Source organism: Hyaena hyaena, unplaced genomic scaffold (assembly GCF_003009895.1).
Source record: "Hyaena hyaena isolate Hyena2069 unplaced genomic scaffold, ASM300989v1 scaffold_799, whole genome shotgun sequence".
In the NCBI taxonomy this organism is placed as follows: Eukaryota; Metazoa; Chordata; class Mammalia; order Carnivora; family Hyaenidae; genus Hyaena; species Hyaena hyaena.
Genome location: NW_024081430.1, coordinates 620,903 through 645,270, shown reverse-complemented (window position 1 = coordinate 645,270; position 24,368 = coordinate 620,903). Strand labels below are relative to the sequence as shown.

Sequence of the window (24,368 nt, the reverse complement as noted above, 5' to 3'; positions counted from 1 at the left end):
GCACCAACAGGGCAGAGCCTGCTTGGGATACACTCTCTCTCTCTCAAAATAAACATTAAAAAAATTGACCTCCCCTTGACATGTTTAGAAAAGAAAGAAAGAAAGGAAAGGAAGGAAAGGAAGGGAAGGAAAGGAAAGAAAGGAAAGAAAGGAAAGGAAGGAAAGGAAGGAAGGGAGGGAGGGAGGGAGGAAGGAAGGAAGGAAGGAAGGAGGGAAGGAAGGAAGGAAGGAAGGAAGGAAGGAAGGAAGGAAGGAAGGAAGGAAGGAAGGAAGGAAGGAAGGAAGGAAGGAAGGAAGGAAGAAACTATCCTCAAAGACTAGCTGCTATGAAAAACCAAAATAATCAGCCATGAGAAGTGAAGTGGTCGTCTCCAGGTAAAGAGGCAGGGAATGATATTTGTGATTTTATAACAAATCTTATAGGAATAGATAACTCTTAACTTTGTGCATGTTTAACCTTAGTAAAAATGAGGTACAAAATGGATTACCTGGTTCTCAATGAAAGGGACTGAAGGAGTAAAAGACAAAGGAAGAGCAAACAGAAGATAGGAAATCATCACCGCTATAATTCCAGAAAGTGTGCCAGACCTCCAGGGCATGCATTTCTATATAATCCCGCTAAAAATCACATTATGGAAGATGCAGATATTTTATTTACTCATCCGTGTAAATGAATTCATTTTTGTCATATCACAAGCAAGCAGGATACCCCAGTAGATTTTTTTTCTTTTATTCCCCTCTGTCTTAAGTTGATAATGTTTCTCAGTTTTGCATATTGTGCGTAAGACAGGAACACTTTTACAAAAAAAAAAAAATTTTAATGTTAATGGAAGACTTTGTGACTTATTTTGTCACAAAAGACTTTGTGGCTTCTTTCATTGCAGAAAGGGCACAATAAAGAGGATCATCCATTTGGCTAGGTTGGCAAAAGAAGGAAACAGCATAGTGCTTCCCAATGTTATTAATCATAAGCCATATAATTTCATTTGTCCTTTTTGCTTGCATATGTTATTAGGACACAAAGAAATAGCAGCAATATTTACTGCAGGTACTCCTGGCAAATACCATCACATAGACAACCTGACTTTGTAAGGTTTTTGTATAGTGTTGGTCCGTAAAAGTCGGGCACCCTAGCTCTGAATGAAACCAAAAGTTTTTTGAGGAACCTCCATATAGTTTTCCCACAGTAGCTGCACAAGTTTGCATTCCCACAAAAAGTTTAAAAACTTAACAAAAATCTTATTAGTCCTGAAAATCAAAGTCTTCAAAGTAAACAGGATATAAGACTCTCCAGACCTGGTTCATTTTGCCCATACAGAAGTACATCATTGTAGCCAGTCAATAACAGCCTTAAAGTGTAGTCACAAACTGTATCTTTTGAATTGCATATTTTTGATGCACTTATACATTTTTTAATAATAAAACCAGATCAATCAATCAATCAATCTCCAAGCCCAAAGGGCCAGACAAAAAAAAAATAAAGATAAAAAAATTTAGAGACTGATAAAGAATTTTAGATTCCATTTTAACAATTTTGGCCCTAATGAGAGAGCATCAGAGAGTTTTCTGGCTTCCTTCATTCACACACCATGGATTGTTTTATGATATGAACACAAAAGCCTGTTTGCCTACTTCTCTTTGTGAGTATCATGAGTTCAGTACAGTTTTCTAAGTTCCTGAAAAAACAAACCAGCTCTAAAATCAGACTGCCTGGGTTTGAAGTTTGCCTCTGGTACTTCCTGACTATTTTACCTTGGACACATTTCTGTGCCTCAGTTTCCTTGCCTGCAAAATAGGGATAGTGGCACATAGTTTGTTGTGACAATTTAATACATTAACACTTAGAAGCAGTGCCTGGCACAAGCTAAGCATGAAAGAAATATTAGTTTTATTTTCCTATTTACTAAAGATAAACTGAGAAAGAAAATCCCTATCTTCCTGCAAAGGGCTCTTTCACTCAGCTGTCTATTTTGTGTCTTACAAGCCAAATGTGGATTTCTTCCAGCTAAAGTTAATCCAGTTTTTCCTGATTCCTTTTAACTTTCTCCTGGGAGTCTACCTAAAGTTATTTTTACCAAAAGGAGATAGTTATCATTGAGGGCAAGAAAATAGAGCAAAGAATAAATTATACACAAACCTCCTTTACTTCTTTATTTGCATGTTTCAAGTCTTTAATTTGGCTTTTCTCGAAGTAGCAGCCACATTCTTAAGAAAGGGTCACTGGGGTAGGTAGGTAGCTCTGCTCTGGGAGACCATTGAAGGTGTATCCTAGCAACCCAGTCACGTGACAGGGTCTTTCAGCTAGTCTCCTTCCACTTTTGTGGTTCTCACATTGGTAGAGAATGTGATGTCTTTAAATGAATGAATGTTTAGGTTTTCATTGAGTGAGACCTTATCGCATTTCGGTACAACATTTACTAATAAAGTAAATTGATGGAAATAAACAAAACCCAAGGATGCATATTTAAACCAGACAAAATTCCGCAGATAAAACACAGAAGGGTCCAAAGACCTCAACAAGAAGAAATGTTTCTCAGCTAATATAGAGATGGATAGTAACATCACAGCATCATGGTACCACTAAAGGCATCGCAAGGGCTGCAAATCCTGGTCCCTCAACCATCCCAGTCCATCAAACAGGACCCAACTTGAGCTATCAAGGTCAGATGACACCTGACATTTTTATTTAACAACTCTCCCAAAGGGAGTCCACAACTCCATTTACAACCCACTGAAGTATTTAGTGACCCTCAGGGTACTTAAAAAAACAAAAACATGTTTCCTCAAACACTGAATCTCAGGTCCCTAAATCAACAATCCCTGCAATGTGTGCCTTCGGTGCCATGACACTTTTGGGATTCCTTACCTCCAGTGGGCCCTAACTCTACTCTGAAGGCCCCCTAATTCTTCAGTCATCAGCCTGTGGCACATTCGCCATGTTTTGCTTTCTGTCAAAATTATAAAGTACTATGGCTTTAATTTTTTTAATATTTATTTTTGAGAGAGAGAGAGGGAGAGAGAGACAGCGTGCAAGTGGGTGAGGGGCAGAAAGAGAGGGAGAGACAGAATCCCAAGCAGGCTTCAGGCTCTGAGCTGTCAGGACAGAGCCCAAAGCGAGGCTCAAACTCATGGACTGGAGATCATGACCTGAGCTAGAGTCAGACACTTACCCGAATGAGCCACCCAGGTGCCATGGTTTTAATATATGTCTGCATGAATGACCTCCAGATTTATCTCCAGCTCCAGCTTCTCTCCCTGACCCCCTTCTATTTGCCTACCGGACAACTCCCTGGGTGTCACTATGCACCCCAAATTCAATCCAATTAATTGTCCTTAAATATACATACATTCTTTAAAAAATCATCTCTCCTCAAAAAAACTGATTTCTTCCTGATTTCCCCATTTATATTCACACAACCCTATCCTGAGAGCTATCCAGGCTCAAAGCCTCCATCACATTTTTCTGCCTTTATTCAGGCAAATTCTTACTAATACTGGGCATTTTTTGCCACCACAATATCCTATAAGTCTATCCCTACTTTTCCTTCCTTGTTCAGCACCATTAGGCCTTCAGGACTTTTGACCTGATTTATTTCAATGGCTTCTTATAATATCTGCCTGCTTCTTACTGAGTATGTCCCTGCCCTTTCTCTATACTTCAATTACAGGAACACTGCTCTTGTAAATATCTGACTAAAACACTCTTCTACCTACAGAATCCTTCAGAATGTCCAGTGCAAACTTGACAACACAAATTCATCAGTCTCTTCTAGAAAGCTTCAAAAACAAGTAATGAAAAAGGAAGGGGAAAAAAGCAAGCTAACTCTATTTTTGGTAAAACTGGGAAATATTCCAAAATATTTGTAAATGCAAGATCTCTGTGGGAGGAAAGAGTAAAAGCTGAGGAGAGAGAAACTAGCAGTGGCAGTCCTCAGGAAGTACAAGAATGTAATTCCTGGATGTGAGAAATGGCCTAAGGTGCAAAGTTCTCACCTTTGTCTGTAGCAGCATGTGCATGACCTAGAGCAAGTTTGATGGTGACTCATGAGCCTGACTTGGCCCATAGAAATAGGGGTGGTACATACGGTACATAGGTAGTAGGCTACATATGGAATTATGCAGATAAGTAATGTTTGCAGCAGGGAGCTTGTCTTTGTGGCAGCTGAGAAGAAAGCCTTCCAGTTGTGAATAATAAGTAGCCTGGAATGCTACCCTGGGCCCATTATAACTCACTGGATGATAAATAATTAAAAAGCAATTAGCACATAGATACATTCTAAGAAAAAATAATAAAAGGGCAAAATGTATGCACAAAAGAGTACTCTGTAAAAATGTTTCCAGGGAACAGCTGAACATTATAAATAAATATTTTACCATGAACTTTAAAAAAAATTAAATCTCAACAAAGAAATACTTCCAAGTTGGAATGCCAAAATTCAGGTAAGAGTAGTTGAGGCAACAGGAGGAGATATAACGTGAGTAGCATTCAAGAATGAAGTAGAAGGGAGGACATGAAATTATTATAGAATTGCAGAAGAATTGAGAAAGGGTGAAAAATCAAATATATATTGAAAAAAAAAAAAAAAAAAAAACCAGCACAGGACACAACATACAGAAATGAGGGAAGGGAGGGCACCTGGGAGGCTCAGTTCGTTAAGCATCTGACTTCGGCTCAGGTCGTGATCTCATGGTTTGTGAGTTCAAGCCCCGCTCCAGACTCTGTGCTGACAGCTCAGAGCCTGGAGCCTGCTTCAGATCCTGTGTCTCCTTCTCTCACTGCGCCTCCCATGCTCATGCTCTCTCTCTCTTTTTCTCTCTCTCTCTCAAAAATAAATAAAAACATTAAAAAAAGAAATGAAGGAAAGGAGTGGAAATTAAAACCAGTGGAAATAGAGAGTTAATTAAGATTAAAGAGAAATTATATTTGTTGAAGACAGAAGATGGAGATCCAACATAAGTATAACTGCTATCTCCAAAAAAAAATCAAAGTAATGGATCAGAGCAAATATTTGAAAATACAATTTCAGAATTTTTTTTAAGCAAGTTTTGAAACTTTGATCTAGATATTGAAAGGGCCACTCTGAGCCAGGAAAGACTGATGCAGAATTTGCAACACCTAGACACATCCTAGTAAAATTACTGAGCCTCAAAGAAAATAAAGATGACTTTGGGCCACCAGGCAAAATGATCAAGTCTTTCATTGGCTTAAAAAATCAAGTTGGCTACAAACCTTTTTATATTAACATTCAACGAGGGGAGACAATATAGCAACTGATTTTGATATTGCGCTGATGTCATTCAACTATAAAGACTATGGGGGGGGGGACACTTTAAAACATTCTAGAACTCTGGCAATATTGTTCCCATGAGTTCTTCATGGAAAAACTAATAGAGAAGATGCGACCTACCAACCAAAAGATCCTTGGGTACCCTCTGGAAAAATCACTAATTGTAAGCATCAATGCTAGAACCTAATAGAACTAAGATAAAAACAAAAATGGGACTTTGAGTAACAGAAAGGAATATAAATGTTACCTGCCTTCCATGGTAGAAATAGTGCAACAACAAAAAGAAATTAAGAGGAAGAAGGCTAGAGGTAGAGGTGGTAGACTTTTCTACTCCTTATAATATCTGGACCTTTTGCCTACTAAAATAAGGAATATAATTTAAGATTGGCAATTCAAATTTTAGTAATAGAAATGTAAGTATTTTTAACAGAACCAAGTAAAACACCAAAAATATAATGGTGTGTTCTATAATTGAACGGTGGAGGAGAGAAAAGGGAGAAAGGGTGCATGCACAAGGTTAATCATTGTTCACAGTAGAAAACTGATGAGAGCTATCTAAAATAGAATTAGGAATCCCACATCAGACCTACTGAAACAGGATCAACATTTAAACAAGAAACCCAGATGAATCATACGCACGTTAAAGTTTGAGAATCCTGCTCTGCACTACAGCCAAGGTGCAAAATATTGCTTTCTCAACTCTATTGTAGCTTCCTTTCTTGATGGTCTACCTACAAGAGTATTTTTAATCGCTAATAGTGTTAGTTGTCTTTTACTACCCATAACAAATTGCCACAAGCTTAGTGGCCTAAAATGATGAAAATTTATTATCTTATGATTCTGGAGGCTGGAAATCTGAAATTAAGGGATCAGCAGGGTTATGTTTTTCCTGAGAGCTTCAGGGGAGAATCATTTCTTTGTCTTTTTCAGCTTCTAGCGGTTGACCGCATTCCTTGACTTGACTTCCTTGCTTGTATCAGTCCAACCCATAGCTTTCATCTTCACATGTACTACCACTACTTTGAGTTCCTTGCCTCCCTTTCATAAGGACACTTGTGATTATATTCCATTGGACCCATCAGATAAGACAGTAAAACCTCCTCATCTCAAAATTCTTAACTGCATCTGTGAAGTCCCTTTGCCCTATAAAGTAATATCACTTGTTCCTAGAATCAGGACATGCAAACCTTTGCGGGGTGGGGGCATCATTCAGCCTAACACACAGTCCATTTGTTCAAATCTCCACCATCCTTCCATACTATAATCAAATTCTATTTCCTCCTTCAAGTACTCAACTGATGAGGCAGTGCTCTGGGCTTCTGTGTACAGCTTCTATAGCACCTACCACTTTGTTCTTTGATGTAGTGATTTGTACACTTGTCATAGCTCTCCTTCTATCCCAACCCACCTTCATTCTTGTTCAATTGCAATTTCCTTACAGGAAGAGATTGCAGATATGTTTCTATTCCCATATTCTACTAACGGTATGCACACTAACATTGTCAAAGACTTCTTTCTTTAATGTTTATTTATTTTGAGAGAGAGAGAGAGAAAGGAAGGGGCAGAGAAAGAGGGAGAGAGAGAATCCTAAGCAGGCTGCACACTGTCAGCATGAAGATCAATGCCAGACTCAAACTCACCAAGGGTGAGATCATGACCTGAGCAGAAATCAACAATCCAGATGCTCAACCTACTGAGTCACCCAGATACCCCATCATCAAAAACTTCTTAATTGCTAAACCCAGTGCACACTTTGAGGTTCATTCATTCATTCAACAGATGGTTATTGAACACCTGTTATGTGCCAAGTACTATTCTGAACTCTACGAATACCACAGTGAATAAAGTAAACTGACTCCCTAGCCTCTTGAGGTTTATACTCTGGAGGCAGAAATAAATAACAAACTAATAGACACATAAGCTGGTGCCTTATAATAAAAAGAGTTATAGAGAAGGAAAGCCAATCTTTTTTACTTGCCCTCTTTGCAGCTTTTGACCTACTGATCACCTCCTCTTTCTTAAAAACCCGTCTTCCCATAGTTTAGGGAATCATGATCTCCAGGTTCTCTTCTTATATCTCTGTTGTGTGTTTGTGAGTGTGATTTCTTTCTAAAGATTTACCTTACTTTCATAGCCTTTAAATATTGGTGTTATTCCATGACCGATCCTCTTCTCTCTTCTTATCACCTTCATGCTAATGTTTTCCAAATCTCTGTCTCCAGACCTAATCCCTCCCCTGCCCCACATCTCAATATCCAGTGGCCTCTGGCCATTTCCACCTGGATGGCTATACCACAAGCATTTTAAACTCATTATATTCAAGAATGCAATTTTGCTGCCCCCCAAAAGCTTATGTTTATCTTACATTGCCAATCTCAATTGGCCATTATGGAGCCAGGCCCCCAAGCTAGAGATGAGGAGACCACTTTTGACTTCTTTTGCTCCTCACCTTAAATCTCTCATCCAAAGCTATCAATTGTGCTTTCTAAATATCTCTCCATCCAAGCTGCTCCTTCAGATCCTTATCCCTTTCCTTAAATATTGCAATACTTTCCTTATCTCTTCCTCCCTCCAGTCCAATGTCCCTTCCAATCCACCCTTCATACTGGTGCCAAAGGAATTTTTCTAAGATGTACATCTGACATGTGATTTCTGAACCAAGTGTTTCCAGTCATTTCCCCATGTCTCCAGGGTAAAGAGAGACTCCTCCACAATCATTTACAAGTCCTTCCATTCTGGCTTCAGCTCTCTCTGCCCACTCACATATACCTCAAGCATTGAATCTTCCTCAGTGTCTTCCCATGAATTTCCTAAATTTGCAGAGCTATTTAACTCTCCCAATCCCTGCCTAGGCTGTTTCTTTTAGTACAATGCCTTTCTTCATGTCATCCATCTAGTGAATTAATACCTCCCTGAAGACCATTATATATGCACTTAAATCTTCCCTGGCCTCCTGCAGAAAGAAGAAATAATAAAACCATATTTTTTATGTCTTATACCTACTTGTATTCATTCCCACATCAGGACCTTTATATTTGATGTTGCCTCTTCTGGAATGCTCTCCCCACCCCCACCCCAACCACCACACATGATGGTATTTTCTAATTATTTAGGTCCAGTTCAAATGTTATTCTCAGGGAGGTCTATTGTCCATTCACCCTAATAGAGCAGCTCTACCACCACCCTGGTCATTGTCAGTACCACCATTAAACCAGTGCTTTAAAGGGCCTTCTTTATGCCCACCTAGGAACTGGCATGAGCCAGGGCAGCTGTGTCATATGGGTGGCATAACCCTTAGCCCAAACCAGGATCTTCATAGACCCCAGACCCATTTCAATACTTTAGGGCATCTTCCAACCCTCTCGTTCCCTCCCAGGGTCAACCAGATGCCCCACAGGACACCCAGAATTGTATCTATGAACTTATCCAATGACTTCATATCGAGCTCTGGTTTCAGAAGGACAGCCTAGAGAGCAGGTCACTCCAGCTGACCACATCATGTGAGACTGGGTAGCCAGAAAGGTGCTGCTACACTGATTTGGAGTGACTCGAATTCTTCCTATAGACACAGGTCCCACTTATCCTGGGAATGACACTGCTCCTTCATAGCACTTACACAATCAGAAAGTACACTGTATCTCAGTTTATTCATTTATTTTCTGAGTGCTGCTCCTCCACCAGTAGAAGTAAGCATTAAGCTCTGTGCAAAGAGGGATCTTAGCTACCTTACTCACCAGGGGATGTTCAATGTTAAAACAGCTCCTGGCACACTCAATATCTGTTGAGCAGACTGCATGAGATGATGTATTTACACACCTAACCCCTCCTCTAGCAAGTAAGCTCTCAAGACAAAGGACTCTGTCTTACTCATCTTGGTCCTCATACTGGCATCATACCTGCCATATGAGAAGGCATAAAATCTGTATTTTAGGGGATGCCTGGGTGGCTCAGTCAGTTAAGCATCCGACTTCAACTCAGGTCATGATCTTGTGGTTCATGAGTTCGAGCCTCGCATCGGGCTCTGTGCTGATGGCTCAGAGCCTGGAGCCTACTTCAGATTCTGTGTCTCCCTCTCTCTGCTCCTTCCCCACTTATGCTCTGTCTCTGTCTCTCAAAAATGAAAAAACGTTAAAAATTTTTTAAAAAGTCTGTATTTTTTAATGTGTAAATAAATTAATAAACAGATCAATGAGTGAAGGAATATATATTATCTACACCCAAGGTTCTTAACCTTGCCTTCATGATTCTAATGTAAAGGGAGATTTTAAAGCTCTTGGGGGGCTTTTATAAACTGCAGTGATCAGGCCCAATGAAAAAAAGAATCTCTGTAATGGCTCCCAAGTGTGAGTCTGTTTTAAGCTTTTCAGGCAATTCCAAAATGCAGACACAGTTGAGCATAGGGTGACCAGCCATCCAGGTCTATGCAGGACCAAGGGCTGCCCTAGGAAATGGAAATTTCAGTGCTAACACCATGACTAACCTAGGCAACTGGGATGGTTGGTCACCCAGGCTGAGACCCTCTGATCCAAACTGTCACCCAGAATCATTCTTGATGTACTTTCAATTTTTGGAAAGTCAAGATTCACTGGCTTCGTGCTCTCACTTGACAATTATGTAATTACATTCAGGTAGCTCACATTGACTTTAATGTCAATGACTTTGCTTCCTCCTATGTGTTCTTTTGTGGGCTGTGCTGCTACCGTTGACTGGGTGACATACAAATCTGTGGCATACAGATGGCATACAGACTAAACCATTACAGCAGGTCAGCGATGACCAACAGAGCAGCTAAGGAAGCAAAGTATATAGTTGCTTTCCAAATGCAACCCAATGAGCCTTTACTTTTTTTCCTTAAAAATGATGACAGTACATTTTGACGTGGTCCTATTTTTCACTTGTTTACACCAGTTACCCTGGTATTAGTTTGCAGTTTCTGATGTTACTACCTGAGGTGATCAATAATTTTTAATGGAAAAATCCCTGTATAAACTGAATGAATATCCATCATTCCAAACACTAATTAATTTACTACAAGTATACTGAACCCATTAATGTTGTGGATACCAGAATCTAAATGCCCTTTGACCTGTGAAGAGAATGTGGCACAGGGCTCTCTGGGGCCTTTGTTATTCAAAGGGAGGTCCCAGATCAGCAGCATGAGGACCACCTGGGAGCCTATTAGAAATGCAGAAACTCAGGCTCCACCCCAGGTCTACTAAATCTGAGTCTCTGGAAGTGGGGCCCAAGAATCTGTGTTTTAAAAAGCTCTCCAGCTTATTCTTTCGCATGCTCAGATTTGAGAAGTGCTCCTCTAGAGAACGTGTTGCGTGCCTAATTCTTAACTTCCATATCTCAGAGCCAGGAGGGAAGAGGCAAGGGGAGGCAGCAGAAGGGATCATGTACAAGCCCTAGAGCACATTGAAAACACCCGGAGATCCTTAAAACTATCAGAGCTGGGCCCCCACCCCCAAGCAATGTGATTTAATTGTTTTGGGGTGCACTCTGGGCATACGGATGTTTTAAAAGCTTCCCAGTTGATTCTAATGTGCAGGAGACTTTGGGAATTACTGATACAGCTTCATCACCAGCAACCCTATCTGCAGCTCATCGCTTTGGGACTCCAGTGCTGACAAATCCAGAAAAGTGGGCAGTGTTAGCATTTGCTGTCCCTCCTTTCCTCACAAACATCAGAATCGGCAGAGATGGAATGAAGGAAAAACTCACTGGGGCTGAATCTCACCTCTGGCATGATAAACGTTTCTTCTGTTTGCCTTCTGTTAGTCGCTACTTGGTTTTTAACCTCTCTGGACCTCAGTATCTTCATCTATCAAACGGAGATAATAAGACCCATTTCTCAGGATTTGGGGGGTCGTTGTATATAATAATACACATAAGTGTCTAGTATTTTGCCTAGCACATATTAGATGTCAAAAAAATCTGAGCCATGCAAGAGTGCTGTGTCTGTACGATGCTCCCCTGCTGGTGGGACATCTAGCAGCATGAAGTCAGGAAAATATTTAAGGATGTCTCCTGTTTAGGATACTAAGGGTGTTAATTGCAAAAAGCCTGTTTACATGTGCATTCACTATATGATTTCATTTTAGTCTCATCCCAACCAGTAAACAGGGTCAATCTTATTGTCCCCATTTCACAAGATGATAAAACAGTGGCACAGAGACGTCCAATGTCACACAGCTGCAAAATGGCAGACATAGGTCCCCTGAAGGTAGCCCAGTGTTTTCTCCACCTACCATTCTTGGCTTCACACCCAGCTGCTTGGCAGGTTGCATTTAGTGACAGGATGCAATGATCTAGATCAGCTCTATTCCAATAGAACATTCTGTGATCATGGAATTGTTCTGAATCAACACTTTCCAATTCAAAGGCCACCAGCCATTTATTGCTATGGAGCATTTGAAATGTGGCCAGTGTGACTGAAGAATTAAAGTTTTTGTTTAATTTTTTAATTTTTCACCAATAGTTTATTGTCATGTTGGTTTCCATATAACACCCAGTGCTCATCCCCACAAGTGCCCTCCTCCATGACCATCAGTTTTTGTTTTATTTAATATATATTTATATATATTTAATTATATTTATTTATTTAATTAAAATTATTTATTTAATTAAATAAAATTATTTATATATATATAAAGTTTATTTATTACTTTTGAGAGAGAGCAAGCATGTGTGCTAGCAGGGGAGGGGCAGAGAGAGAAGGAGAGAGAGAAAATCCCAAGCAAGTGCCGCACTGGCAGTGCTGAGCCCGATGTGGGGCTCAGATCTACAAACTATGAGATCATGACCTGAGCCAAAACCAATAGTCAGACACCCAACCCACTGAGCCTCCCACGCCCCCCAAAGCTTTGCATTTCTAATAAATGCCTGAGTGATGCTGCTTCTGCTGCTGTTTGGCTCCATGGGCCATACTTTGACCAGCAACACTTGAGCAGAGGTCTTCAATGAGCTGATTTTGTCTCCTTCCTCCTGGAGGCATTTGGTGGTGTCATGACTTGGGCAGGGGGGGCCACTGGCAACAACTGGGTTGAATTCAGGGATGCTGCCAAATAGTCTACAATGTATAAAATGACCCCCACAGTAAAGAATTATCCTGCCCCAAATACCAACAGTGCCAAATCTGGGAACCGCTTCTGTACAGCCGAGTCTACTCTTCAGGAAGAGGGGGACTGACCGGAGAGTAATGGAGTAGGTCTTCTCAGCATAATAACTGATCATTGTTTTCTCTTTCCCACTCTTTTCTCCTACTTGTCTGCACACAGGAGCCAATGCCTCGGCCCCAGACCAGCTGAGCTTAGCTCTAGCCTGGAACAGAGTGGACATCGCTCGCAGCCAGATCTTTATTTATGGGCAGCAGTGGCCGGTAGAGTATATGTCATCACCCCCGAAAAGCCCACTTGCTTGGGCAAACGTATTTGCTTAAGAAGTCTCTGAGAGTGGCTTGAGAAACTGCTGCCTCTTCTCGAGGATGGAAATGCTCCTGTGCGGCCATCCTCCTCTGGCTCAGCCCCTTTCTCATATTTAGGAAAACACTGCCACCTGGTTGAAGACGCCACAAAGCACACCGGCAAACATTCCAGAGTTTCCATCTCTGAGTGGCCTTTGATGGCAATTTTCAGCTGCAAACGATGCCTTTGCTTTTATACGTCTAAAAAAATATATAAGACAAAAATGGTATTAATGAAAATTAAGGAAGGAGTGGAATTAGTGGTGTGTTTCTGGATGTCTTGGAGGTGGCCACTTCTGAGTCCTGGCCACCCTCATGCTAGTGCATGGCTCAGTTGCACCTCAGGATGCAGAATTAGCAGGCTTTCCCATGCAGGTACCATCTGGTGGCTGAGCACAGGCCCTCCCCATTCCCGAGAACCACACAGAGGCAAGCAAAGGTTTATATAACTGTTCTTGGGTTGTTTCCCTCAATTGACACTACCAAAAATAAAAACTTGGAAAATTGGCTATTGGGTGGTTTGTTCATGTGTCCCCAAGAGGAAGCCAGCAGCCTTGAATTTGATCTCTGTGCCTGGAATAACTGAAGGGCAATGCCCTCATGGGCAGGTCTTATTTAACCCTTCCTTCTCCCCCAGAGAGCTTCCGCCTCTGGTTGATCCCTTGCCTTTATTTAGTGCTGCTAATGAATTGCTAGTGTGAAACGATTGGTCAAAGAGTCTGGACACAGGGGAAATTTTGCGAAAGGGATTAAATAAAACCCTAGCAAACAGACTGAAGGACCTAAATAGTTGAGGGTCTGTGCACTAAACTAGGTGAGACAGAGGCAAGATAGTCTAACAATTAAAAGAAAGAAGAGCCTACTTTTTGATCTCTTTGCTAGGGTCCCTTTTTGCAAGGTAGCCAGGGATCTAATGCAGAGCCTCAGGAAGAAGAAAATGAGGACAGCAAAGTATCCACTTTGGCATTTCACTAGTGTTAACAGAAGTTTGGTCAGAGAACTGGGAAAGGAAAATCCTTCTCCCTGCCCCCACCTTGCATCTTCTCAGGATCCAGAAGAAAAAAGAATCAAGGAGGAAATAGTTTTTGGAACTAGAAACCTTGAATTTTATTTGCAAAGGCGGACCCCAAAACATAAGAGAGATTGTGACTGTCCCAAAAGTGGAGTTGGGAATAGTCTTACCAACATGTTCTTGGATACATTGAAGGTTTACCAAAGGCATCCATTTCTAAACTGTTCAGGGGAACGCCAAACAACTACATCCCTAGACCCTGGGGCAGACTAACTCAGTGACTTGATTTGCAGGTGGGGTCTTTGGAACAAGCCATGTTGGATGCCCTAGTTCTGGACAGAGTGGATTTTGTGAAATTACTCATAGAGAATGGAGTAAGCATGCACCGTTTTCTCACCATCTCCAGACTAGAGGAATTGTACAATACGGTAGGACCAAGCTAAGGCACTTTTTATTTTCTCTGTGTTGTTTTTTGTTTTACCTTCTCCTGCCCCCCACATGCCTGTGAGTCCCTTCCCTGCCCTCCAAATGCATGGGTCATTTTCCACAAATACTCCCTTATACCTGTAGACAACAACGCCAAGTCACCAAGATCCCACTTGTTTTAACTGCTCAGTTGTCAGTGGAAAGCTAACATTCTCAGATTCTTACACAAAACCACAAGGCTATGGAAATTAGAACACAGTTTATGCTGTATGCCTGGAGGGCATTTGAGGCGATCAGCAAAGGAGAATTGATTTAACTCAACCCATTGAAAGGAGACCCATTAACTATCCTGCACCATCTTGTTATCCTCAGAGCTATGTCTTTCATTCCCTTTCCACCAAAATGGAATAAAATGTAAAATACTTCTTATTTGGAGCTACCCAAAAATATTTTCTGTTTTTTAAAAATAATTTGCCAATTCATTCACTAGAGATACCAAGGAGTAATCATAAAGATAAAATACTATTTGTGAAGTTTTTTATACTGTTCAGTGAGTTAAGTACATTGGCTCTGGGCTAATACTAAAATCCAATGAAGTTTAAAGAGTAGATATTGGAACTTCAAGATGAGAATAGGGTATCTGGAGAGTACAATTCAGGAAGGTTAAGAAAACCTTTCTTCCCAAAGGCTCTGGACCTAACTCAATAGTTTTTGCTACCTGTTCTTTTAATTTCACATTGTACACGAACAAACTCCTTTGGCTCTCCAGTAGACTTCTAATGTGGTATACTTACATAAACAACATTGCTACATTTCCTAAAAGCTCTTTCAATCCGGCTGTTATTAATATTTTGGGGAAGTAATTCCTATGATAAGTCAGAAGCAGTGTTAAATATATAAGAATTCTTAATCAAGGTCAATAAATTTTTACATGGATTATTTTTTTAAAAGAGTAGCTATTGTTTTCCTCCATTCTACAGATAAGAAAATTGAGGCCAAGAAGGGAATTGATTTAATTAAGGTCACAAAACCCCTAAGTAAAAAAGAAAGCCAGTACTGAACCAACACTTCTGTCCCAGAGATTATTCTTCCCCTCATTTGTCACAATGCTCCTCTGTCCCAATGCCCACAGCACTAATGAGATGGAACTTATTGACCCATCCCCAGCCAGTGGTGGGTGTTAGATGGTGCCACACTGGCTCTATCTTATTCCTGATGCTGAAACTAGAAGACAGGTTAGCAGAGTGGCTCCAGGTTCCTGTGTCCTCCACAGACTTTTCTTAGCTCTGCAGAGTGAGACTTTCAGCAAGAATAACAGACTGAATTAAAAGAAAGAGTAGGAGGCCCCAGCTTCCACCCCCATGATAAAGATCAATAATTAATCATAGGAGAAGTAGATAAATTCCTAGAAATGTACAACCAACCAAGTCTGAATCATGAAGAAATAGAAAAATTTGAACAGACGAATAACAAGTAAAGAGATTGAATTGGTAATAAGAAACCTCCCTACAAAGAAAAGTCCAGAAGTAGATGGCCTCCCAGGGGAATTTGATGAATTCTACAAAACATTGAAAGCATTAGCCCCAATTCTTTTCCAACTTTTCAAAAACATTAAAGAGGAGGCAATACTCTCAAACTTATTTTAGGAGGCCAGCATTAATTACCCTGACACCAAAGCCAGATAAGGACATTACAAGAAAAGAAAACTATAGGCCAGTATCCCTGTAGAATATAAATGAAAAAATTCTCAACAAAATACTAATAATCCAAATTCAACAGCACATTAAAAAGTTTATACACCATGAGCAAATGGGATTCCATTCCTGAATGCAAAGATGGTTCAATATATGTAAATCAATAAAGGCATACCACATTAACAGAATGAAAGACAAAAATCCTATCATCTCAATAGGTGCAGAAAAAACATTTGACAATATTCAACATCCTTTTATGGTAAAATCTCTCAACAAATTCGATATAGCAGGATCACACCTCAGTATAACAAAGGCCATTTATGACAAGTTCACAACTAATATCACACTCAGTGGTAAAAAGGTTGAAAGTTTTCTCCCTGAAATTAGGAACAAGGTAATAGTGCCCACTCTCACCACTCTTATTAAACATGGTACTGGAAAGCCTAGCCAAAACAATCAGGCAAAGGAAAGAAGGAAGGTAGGAAGAAGGGAGGGAGGGAGGGAGGAAAGCGTGAAGAAAGGAGGGAGAGTGGGAGAAAAAGGCATCCAGTTTGGAAAGGAAGAAATAAAATTGTCTTTGTTTGCTGATAACATGATCTTGTATACAGAAATTCCTAAAGACTTCACACACACGCACACACACACACACAAAACTGTTAGAACTAATAAATTAATCCAGTAGTTTCATGACACAAAATCAATATACAAAAATCAGTTACATTTCTATACACAAAGAACTCTACGAAAAAAGAATAAAACAATCCCATTTACCTTATAATTGCATCAAAAACTGTAAAATACTTAGGGATAAATTTAACCAAGAAGTAAAAGATCTATAAAGTAAAAATTATAAAACACTAATTAAAGAAATTGAAGAAGACACAAATAAATGGAAAGATATCCCATAGCCATGGATTATAGGTGTTAATAATGTTAAAATGTCCATACCACCCAAAGCCTTTTATAGGTTCAATGCAATCCCTTTCAAAATTCCAAAGGCATTTTTTTATAGAAATAGAAAAAATGATCTTAAAATTCACATGGAACCACAAAGGACCCTGAATATCCAAAGCAATCTTGAGAGAGAAGAACAAAGTTACAAGCATCACATTTCCTAGTTTCAAACTATTTCACGAAGCCGAAGTAATCAAGACAGTATAGTATTGCCATTAAACAGACACATAGACCAATAGAACAGAGTAGAAAGCCCAGCCATAGATACATGCACATGTGGTCAACTAATATGTGTAAAGGGAGGCATATATTAAAACACAGTGTAGAGGACCCTCAAAATATTTGGGGCTGAGGGGTGGAGAAAATGGGAGATGTTAGTTAAAGAGTATTAACTTTCAGTTAGAGGACAAATACATTCCAGGAGTCTTATGTATAGCACGGTGACTATAGTTAACAACACTGTATTGTACACTTGAAAGTTGCTATGAGATTAGAACTTTAATGTTCTTATCATAACAACAAAATGGTAATTATGTTAAGTGAAGGATGTGTCAACTAACCTTATTATGATAAACAAATCACATTGTACACCTTCAATTTACACAATATCAAACTTAATTACATCTCGATTAAGCTAGGAAAAAAAAAGAAAAATGGGGTTTTCAATAAAATATATAAAACACATAGAATTTTGGTTAATCAAGGTAATAGGTTTATTCCAATGATTGGAAAGAAGTAAGTAGGAAAGTTCTAGATCAAGAAAGGCCAACAGATTTCATCATCCCAATCAACAGCTGACAGTTTCCTGTGGAGTACTTTGTCACAAAGGATTATGGGACTGTGAATGACCTCAGTAATAAGTAGCTAGCATATGGTCATAGCTGATAAACAGTACAGCTAGGTTTGAAGCCAGGCACTCTGTCTCCAGAGTTTGCATATTCAATCCCTATACCATACTGCATTCCTCGGTGGAAAAAGAATTCAGAGAATTCTATGTCTCATGAATAGGCAAGCAGTTGAGGCAATAGAATGGGCAAGCAGTTGAGGCAATACACAGGAAGTGTCTCAATACCCAAATGTGTTCCCACAGTGCTGAAGGATTTGCCATCACTGTTTGAGATTCTCCAGTAGGGTCACCAGACTTTGCAAGTAGAAATACAGGATGCTCAGTTAAATTTAAATTCAGATAAAGAAGAAATCATTTTTAATATAAGTAATCCCAAATATTGCAGGGGATGTGCTCATATTAGAAATTACTCATTGTCTATCTGGAATTCACATTTACTGAGCAACCTGTACTTTATCTAACATGCCTTTACCCAAAAGACTATAGGATAGCAAGTCATTTCGCATTAGCCTCTCTTTTCCCACAAAGAGCCTGTGGCTTTTTCTTTAGACTAGATTTTAGCAAACTGCTACAGAAGAGTCAAATCTAGCCCACTGCCTGTTTTTATACAGCCCACAAGCTAAAAACGTTTTTTAAGCATTTTTTAATGATTGAAGAAATCAATAGAAGAACGACATATTGCGGCACATTCAAATTATATGAAATTTGACTCTCTTTTGGTGTCTATGAATAAAGTTTTTTTGAAACATAGGCAAGTGCATTTGTTTGCATACTGTCTCGGGCTGCTGTTGCAAAATGGCAGAGTGGAACAGTTGCAGTGAAAACCGTATGACCCACCAAGTCTAAAATACTATTTGGCCATTTGCCAACCCATTTTAGACAATTTCTCATCTGTTATGGGTAATAAACAAGTTGGGATCAGCAGTGTGCCAAAGTGTATTTTCAAAGCTTTCAATTGGCCCCTTTGTCTCCCCCTTAAACAATGTTTTGGCCCAGCTGTCAGAAGAGTTGACCACCTTTTTTATAAAGATTGAACCTAGAACCTCAAATGCTCTTTCCTGAGGAACCACAATCCAAAAATCTGCCAGGGTGTGTGTTCAGAAGAGCCAGATACAACTGAGCAACTAGAACAAGGTTCATCATGAAGAACCCCCCCCCTCCGGCCAGAACCCTTCCTTCCAGAACCTTCTCACCTTGCCAAAGAGAGCCCCTGGCTAGCAAAACCATCTGATTCTTCTTTATTGTTTTCAGAGACATGGGCCCTCAAATACATTGTACCACTTGGTCAGGGATGTCAAAAAGGTAAGAACCCTCTCGACTGCAGGTCGGAGGCCCTGTCTTGACTGCTTTCTGTATTAGAAAGCGCCTGTGTTTTGCATGCGCTGCTAGAGCGCTCCTGTCCCTGCGAGATGCCTCATTTCAGGACACTGTGTGTGTGTGTTGCCTTTTAACTATGACATCTCTGCTTACAATGCAGCTGCAGTTTTACCTCCACTCTCTGTGGTTTTAGATGCTTTCGTTGGACATAATGTTTTGGATAGCAGAACGCTAGGCTTTGCCCCATGCTGTGTGGATTTATGCCATCGCCTCTTTTCTACCACGTGCCGCTCACTGTTTGGGGAGCTGGTTTCCATATTGTCTGACTAACCAGAGGAGGTATCTGCATGTACTAGCTCCTGATGCAATGCGTCACTGTCACTTCTAACATTGTATAGGGCTCAGGAAGCATAGCTCAATAAGTCTCAGAGAATCAGAAACTAAAACGCATCTGTGCATTCCACTCTTCTAACACTTTATTTTTTCCAGCATATTTTTTTCCCATTGATCATCTAACTTGATGGGATTAAAAAAAGCCAGTAGGTTTGGATCAAGCAGAATTATTCCCATTTTATCAGAGATAGAGGCTGAAATGTAAAGAAGTGAGAACTGTAGTGTGTAGTTAGGGAATAGGTAGAATTTGAACTCAGGTCCTTCAATGAATAATATTATACCAAACCTTTAGTGATGATGGGGAGCATGGCACTAATCTACGCTCCCTATAGGTTTCAGCTCACTTCATCTTCATGTCAATTCAATGAAATGAATTATTATTTTATTATTATATAGGATGATTCCCATTTGCAGATGAGAAGAGTGAGGTGTAAGGGATGCTGGGTTTAATCTTAACCACATGCTTGTTCTTTTGCCCCATACAAGCTCTCTCCCAGAGGTAACTTTAATTCTGAATCCTTGACAGCGTTCCCCAAGAAATGGACTAGATGGGGCCACTTTTCCCACCCCCAACACACATGAGTGCACACCCACCCACTAGTTTGTAGCAATTCTTCACCAAAGCCCAAAGGACATAGTCAGAGGAAGCTACAAAGTAAGGTTAAAAAAAAATATATATATATATATATATGGAGTCACTGTCTAGAACGTCCCTTAGGAAAAGTAGCCATTTTTAAATGTTTCCCTTGAAGGGACAAGTAAAGGTCCTGGGGCTGCTTAGAATGTACCTAGTAACCAGCTGGACCTTTGCTAGTAATGAGTAGAGGACAAAACAAAACAAAACAAAAGACCCTTCTGTTGGCTCTTGGAAGCTTTCCGGTCATCTCCACATGACCTTACTGAAGGATGCTTCATCTGTTGTGAGTGAAGCCTGTTGTTCTTTCCAGGCAAGAGAACAGCCACTGTGCAGTCTGTGCGTCCAACCCAACCACCATTTTACCAAGATCCCATCTTTCCTTGATCTGCCCCATTTTGAGCCATCATCACACCCACACTCAACAGAGCCACTTCTCTCACCCTCCAGTCTTCCAGTTTTGTGTGATTTATCCTGATTTACAACTGCCTGGAAACTGAAGAGGGGGAAGTGTCTCAAAAGATTAAACGTACACATTTAACACGTATTCTTTGCCAAGATATTTGTTGCTCACATTCAATAAAATGTCCCTAGGGCTTTTTAATAATAAAGTATTTCTAATAATAAATAAGATCTTATCCCCCCTCACCTTGAGCTAGTCTGGGTCACTGCATTAACTGAGAGGCTCTCTGAGGGGACAGCTATGCCTTTGTCCCTCAGTCCCAGCTGTTGGCCAATTCAAGCCTTCAAATAAGGTCACTGATTCACCTCTATCTCCTAGTTTCTCAGTATCTTGCCTGATTTCCAAAGGGATTTTTGCAGTCAGATTACACTGAGGATAAATGATCAAAATCCTTCCCATCATGTTCTCTTCCTTGTAGGACTCTGCTTTGCAATATCATTTTCTCCCTTCTGAAATCCCATTAGCTGCTTATTACCTTTGCCCATGTCACCTGATTAGAAGGCATGTATATTTAAGGTTAAGGGTTTTTTAAAACTTCTCAACTAAAGATGGACTCCAGAAGTAATATAAACTAATGAGAAAGACCAGGGTGATAAGAGTTTGGGAGGAAGGAGTTTTAGAAGTAGTTTTATTTTTCTTTTAAGTGTGATCCAAATATTGGAGCAAAAATATATGGAGATTCATTTATGTACAGATTTATTAAGTGGAAAAAATGATTACAAATGACCCAGGATAGTTCTGAACTGGCTAAGGAACGATTCACCCTTTTACCTGGGAAAAGAGACTGCCAGTCAGATGGGGAGAAACAGCCTATGTTTTTTTTCCCTTGGGAAGAGAGAGGAGCAGGAAACACAGGCTCTATTTATTTCAGTGATAAAGGAGAGTCTCTGACTTGGAGAACAGAAGAAATAACAGTCAGAGCCAAAGGAGCTGGAAATCACCTTTTATGTTATATGGATGACAGAGCTAAGAATGAGGAGGTTTTGTGTTTTCTTAAGAAGTAAATGAGAGAGATAAATATTGGTGCACATCTTTCTTAGATGTTTCCAGAGGACTAAGAGCAATCTAGGCCAATGCGATATGCAAACCTACAAAGCCTATTTTTAAAATGCTAAGCAGACCTGCGGCAGTGGAAACAATTTTCAAAATTAAGGAACCTGATAGATAGCATGTGCTTTGTGCTTTAAGATTAGAAGACTTTATATTACATGTTTATTGATATGATCTGGGACCAAAAAAAAAGAACCAGTAAGCAATAAGCCCTGGTAAAAAAAAAAAAATGACATTCTGAACCTTAAGCACAGTGTTTGATGCTATGTCTGTAAAATAAAATGCAAAGAGCTCTTACGAACCCAGGGAGTGTGTTTAAGAATAATCAGCCTGTCCTACCTTTACCAGCATGGTGTATTCAAGGCCAATTCTCCTTTGAAATCAACAGAACTGAATTTGGAGAAAGGCTCCCAAGCTAGTTTCAAAAATCTCAAATTATTGATACCAGGGGAGCAATCTAGGAGCAATGAGGTAAAGAGTTGGTTATTCAGCATCAGTCAGAAATTTGGAATGATAAAGGCCAAGTCAATTCCCTGTTTTCCCGCATAAATCCATTGGATGCACCTATGCTACATTACACTGGAGTGGCCCGAGTCTGTCTGCTTTTCCGTGAAATCTAACTTGCCATTTTTAGAAGCTAACTGTCTGCTCAATTTGTGCCTCTGTATGTTTTCAAGTACTAGTTTTTCTTTCTTAACTTACATGTGCTAATACTTCGGATTACCTGTACTATCATTCCCCACCAAGGGAGGGTGATATTTGAGTATTATATAGAAGTAGCTATGAAATTATGATAGTTTAAAATTCATTCACGGGGGAATCAAGTCTCAGGGCTTTGCAGAATTAAGGGGTGGGAGAAAAGTATTTCAGATCCTCTTTGGGTAAAGAAAGGACATTTTCATAATCCCGTCTCCCAAATTCATGCAGGTTTGCAAAAGCATTTTTATTTTTTTAAAGGCTGCCTGTCTAGGGGCACTTGGCTGGCTCCATCAGAAGAGCATGCAACTCTTGGTCTCAGAGTTGTGAGTTCAAGCCCCACACTGGGTATAGAGACAACTTAAATAAATAAGACTTAAAAATTAAAGAAAGTAAAAGCTTTCCTGGTCTATAACCATGTCAAATTTTGTGGGAATGTCTTCTTTTTCCATGAACGTTTTCCAGAATAGTCTTTTCCCACTCTTCCTTGGTAAACCTGACAACCAGCAATCATTTTACACTTTTCACACATTGGAAGGAAACAAGCCCGTTTTGAAGGTTTATTATATGTTTCCACGAAAAGTGTTTCCCAAACAGCTGAAATCTGATGGTGAACATCATGAGCTGACTTGTGAAAAAGAGTGTATTTAAAAGACCAGATCTAATACATGCACTTAAATTGTTCTTTTAATTAAAAGTCATCTTTAGGATGGCATTGATGAAAACTTAGCCTCAGAGTAGTGGCTCAGGGCATGAGAAAAAGAGACAGCATTTTCAGGTTGTCAGGTGGTACCTACCCATGGAGCCAAGATTCTCTGTTTTACTCAGGGGATCAAATTATTTGAGTCCCACAGCTTGCCGCATGTTGGTGTGGCATGAAACGGGACTTAAGTGTTTAGGCTTCACCAATTACCAAAGTAAATACCCAAGTGGTGAGGAGAGAATAACAGAAACACCAGACAGAAGGGGCATGATTCCAATGTCATTCTTGAATTCCTGATTTGCAAAGCATCCAAGCAGAGGAAGACTCCTCCAGAAGGTTTTTGGACATTACCTGTGGTATATGAGGCACCGTTCACTTTCTCTGCTTTTTCCAGAGGAGGTGGATGTGCAGAGCACGTCACCATGTCTGCCTAGTGCTTTACTATCCCTGTCTCTGATGGACCTCCCAGCTCCACTAACCAGATTTCAGGGGCTATCAGTGGAAACCCCATAGACACTGTGAGGTCTGGACAAGAATCTGAGCAGTGACCTGGCAGCAAAGAACAAAGAGCAGCCTGCCAGGCGGTAGTCAGACTATTGGACCTCGAGAAACAGACAGGACCTTAGAAGTAGCTCTGTCCAAAGTGCCTGTTTTCAGAGTGTAAAGTGAGGAACAGAGGAAGGAAGTGATCTCCCTAGGGTCACAGAGAGGCAGAGCGAGGACCACTGTGCTAGCCCAGTGCTATTTCCACTGCAGGGTCATAGTGCTGGGTGTTCTCTGCATCTGTGACATGTGAGGTCACAGGTGGCCACCGCCATCGGCACAGCACCTCAGACATGCCCCAGTGTTACCAGCCAGCACACCTTTAACTCAAGAGGCCGAAATTGTACCCCATTCTACAAATTATACGAAATCCATTTCTTCTTCCCCAAAAGGTTTCCATTCTTCCGAGTAAAAAATTGTGAAACTAATTTCCCTTAATTTCTCTGCTATCCAGGCCTCGGGGCTGGTGGGGAATGGGACGATGGGGACAGATGCCATCAGTCTTAGAGGCTTTCAGACACATTACTTGGTAAAGTAAGCCCTCCCTCCTCCAGATATCACTTTAACAAGGTCATCTGACTCTCCTTATTTCCAAATCCTCCAATCCACTGTTTTCATTGACATAGCCTGCTTACACATGTAAAACAGAACAGGCAGGTAAATGCTGGTGGAACCCTCATTGTCTTCGGTTAGGTGAACATCGCCCCCTTGTGGTCAAATAAAATGCAGGCCAATTCCTTTAAGGCCTTGGCTCAAAGCTGAGCTGAACCCAGAATGCTCACTGACTCCTTTATCCCGTTTCAGACCAGATCACATATAAATGACTTGAAAATAATCAAGCTTTTAATGACAAATGCCTACAAAAAAAGAATCCAGCACCTTC

General features: G+C 40.3%; 1 protein-coding gene across 1 annotated transcript in view; it reads left to right on the top strand.

The window, feature by feature from the left end:
- Positions 1-24,368, top strand: part of LOC120221662 (transient receptor potential cation channel subfamily M member 3) — a 129,465-nt gene that overhangs the window by 21,344 nt on the left and 83,753 nt on the right. The window contains exons 2-4 of the mRNA XM_039219178.1: positions 12,569-12,669; positions 14,059-14,193; positions 18,938-18,988. Coding sequence (XP_039075109.1) covers positions 12,569-12,669; positions 14,059-14,193; positions 18,938-18,988 — 287 coding nt within the window. The remainder of the gene's footprint in view (positions 1-12,568; positions 12,670-14,058; positions 14,194-18,937; positions 18,989-24,368) is intronic.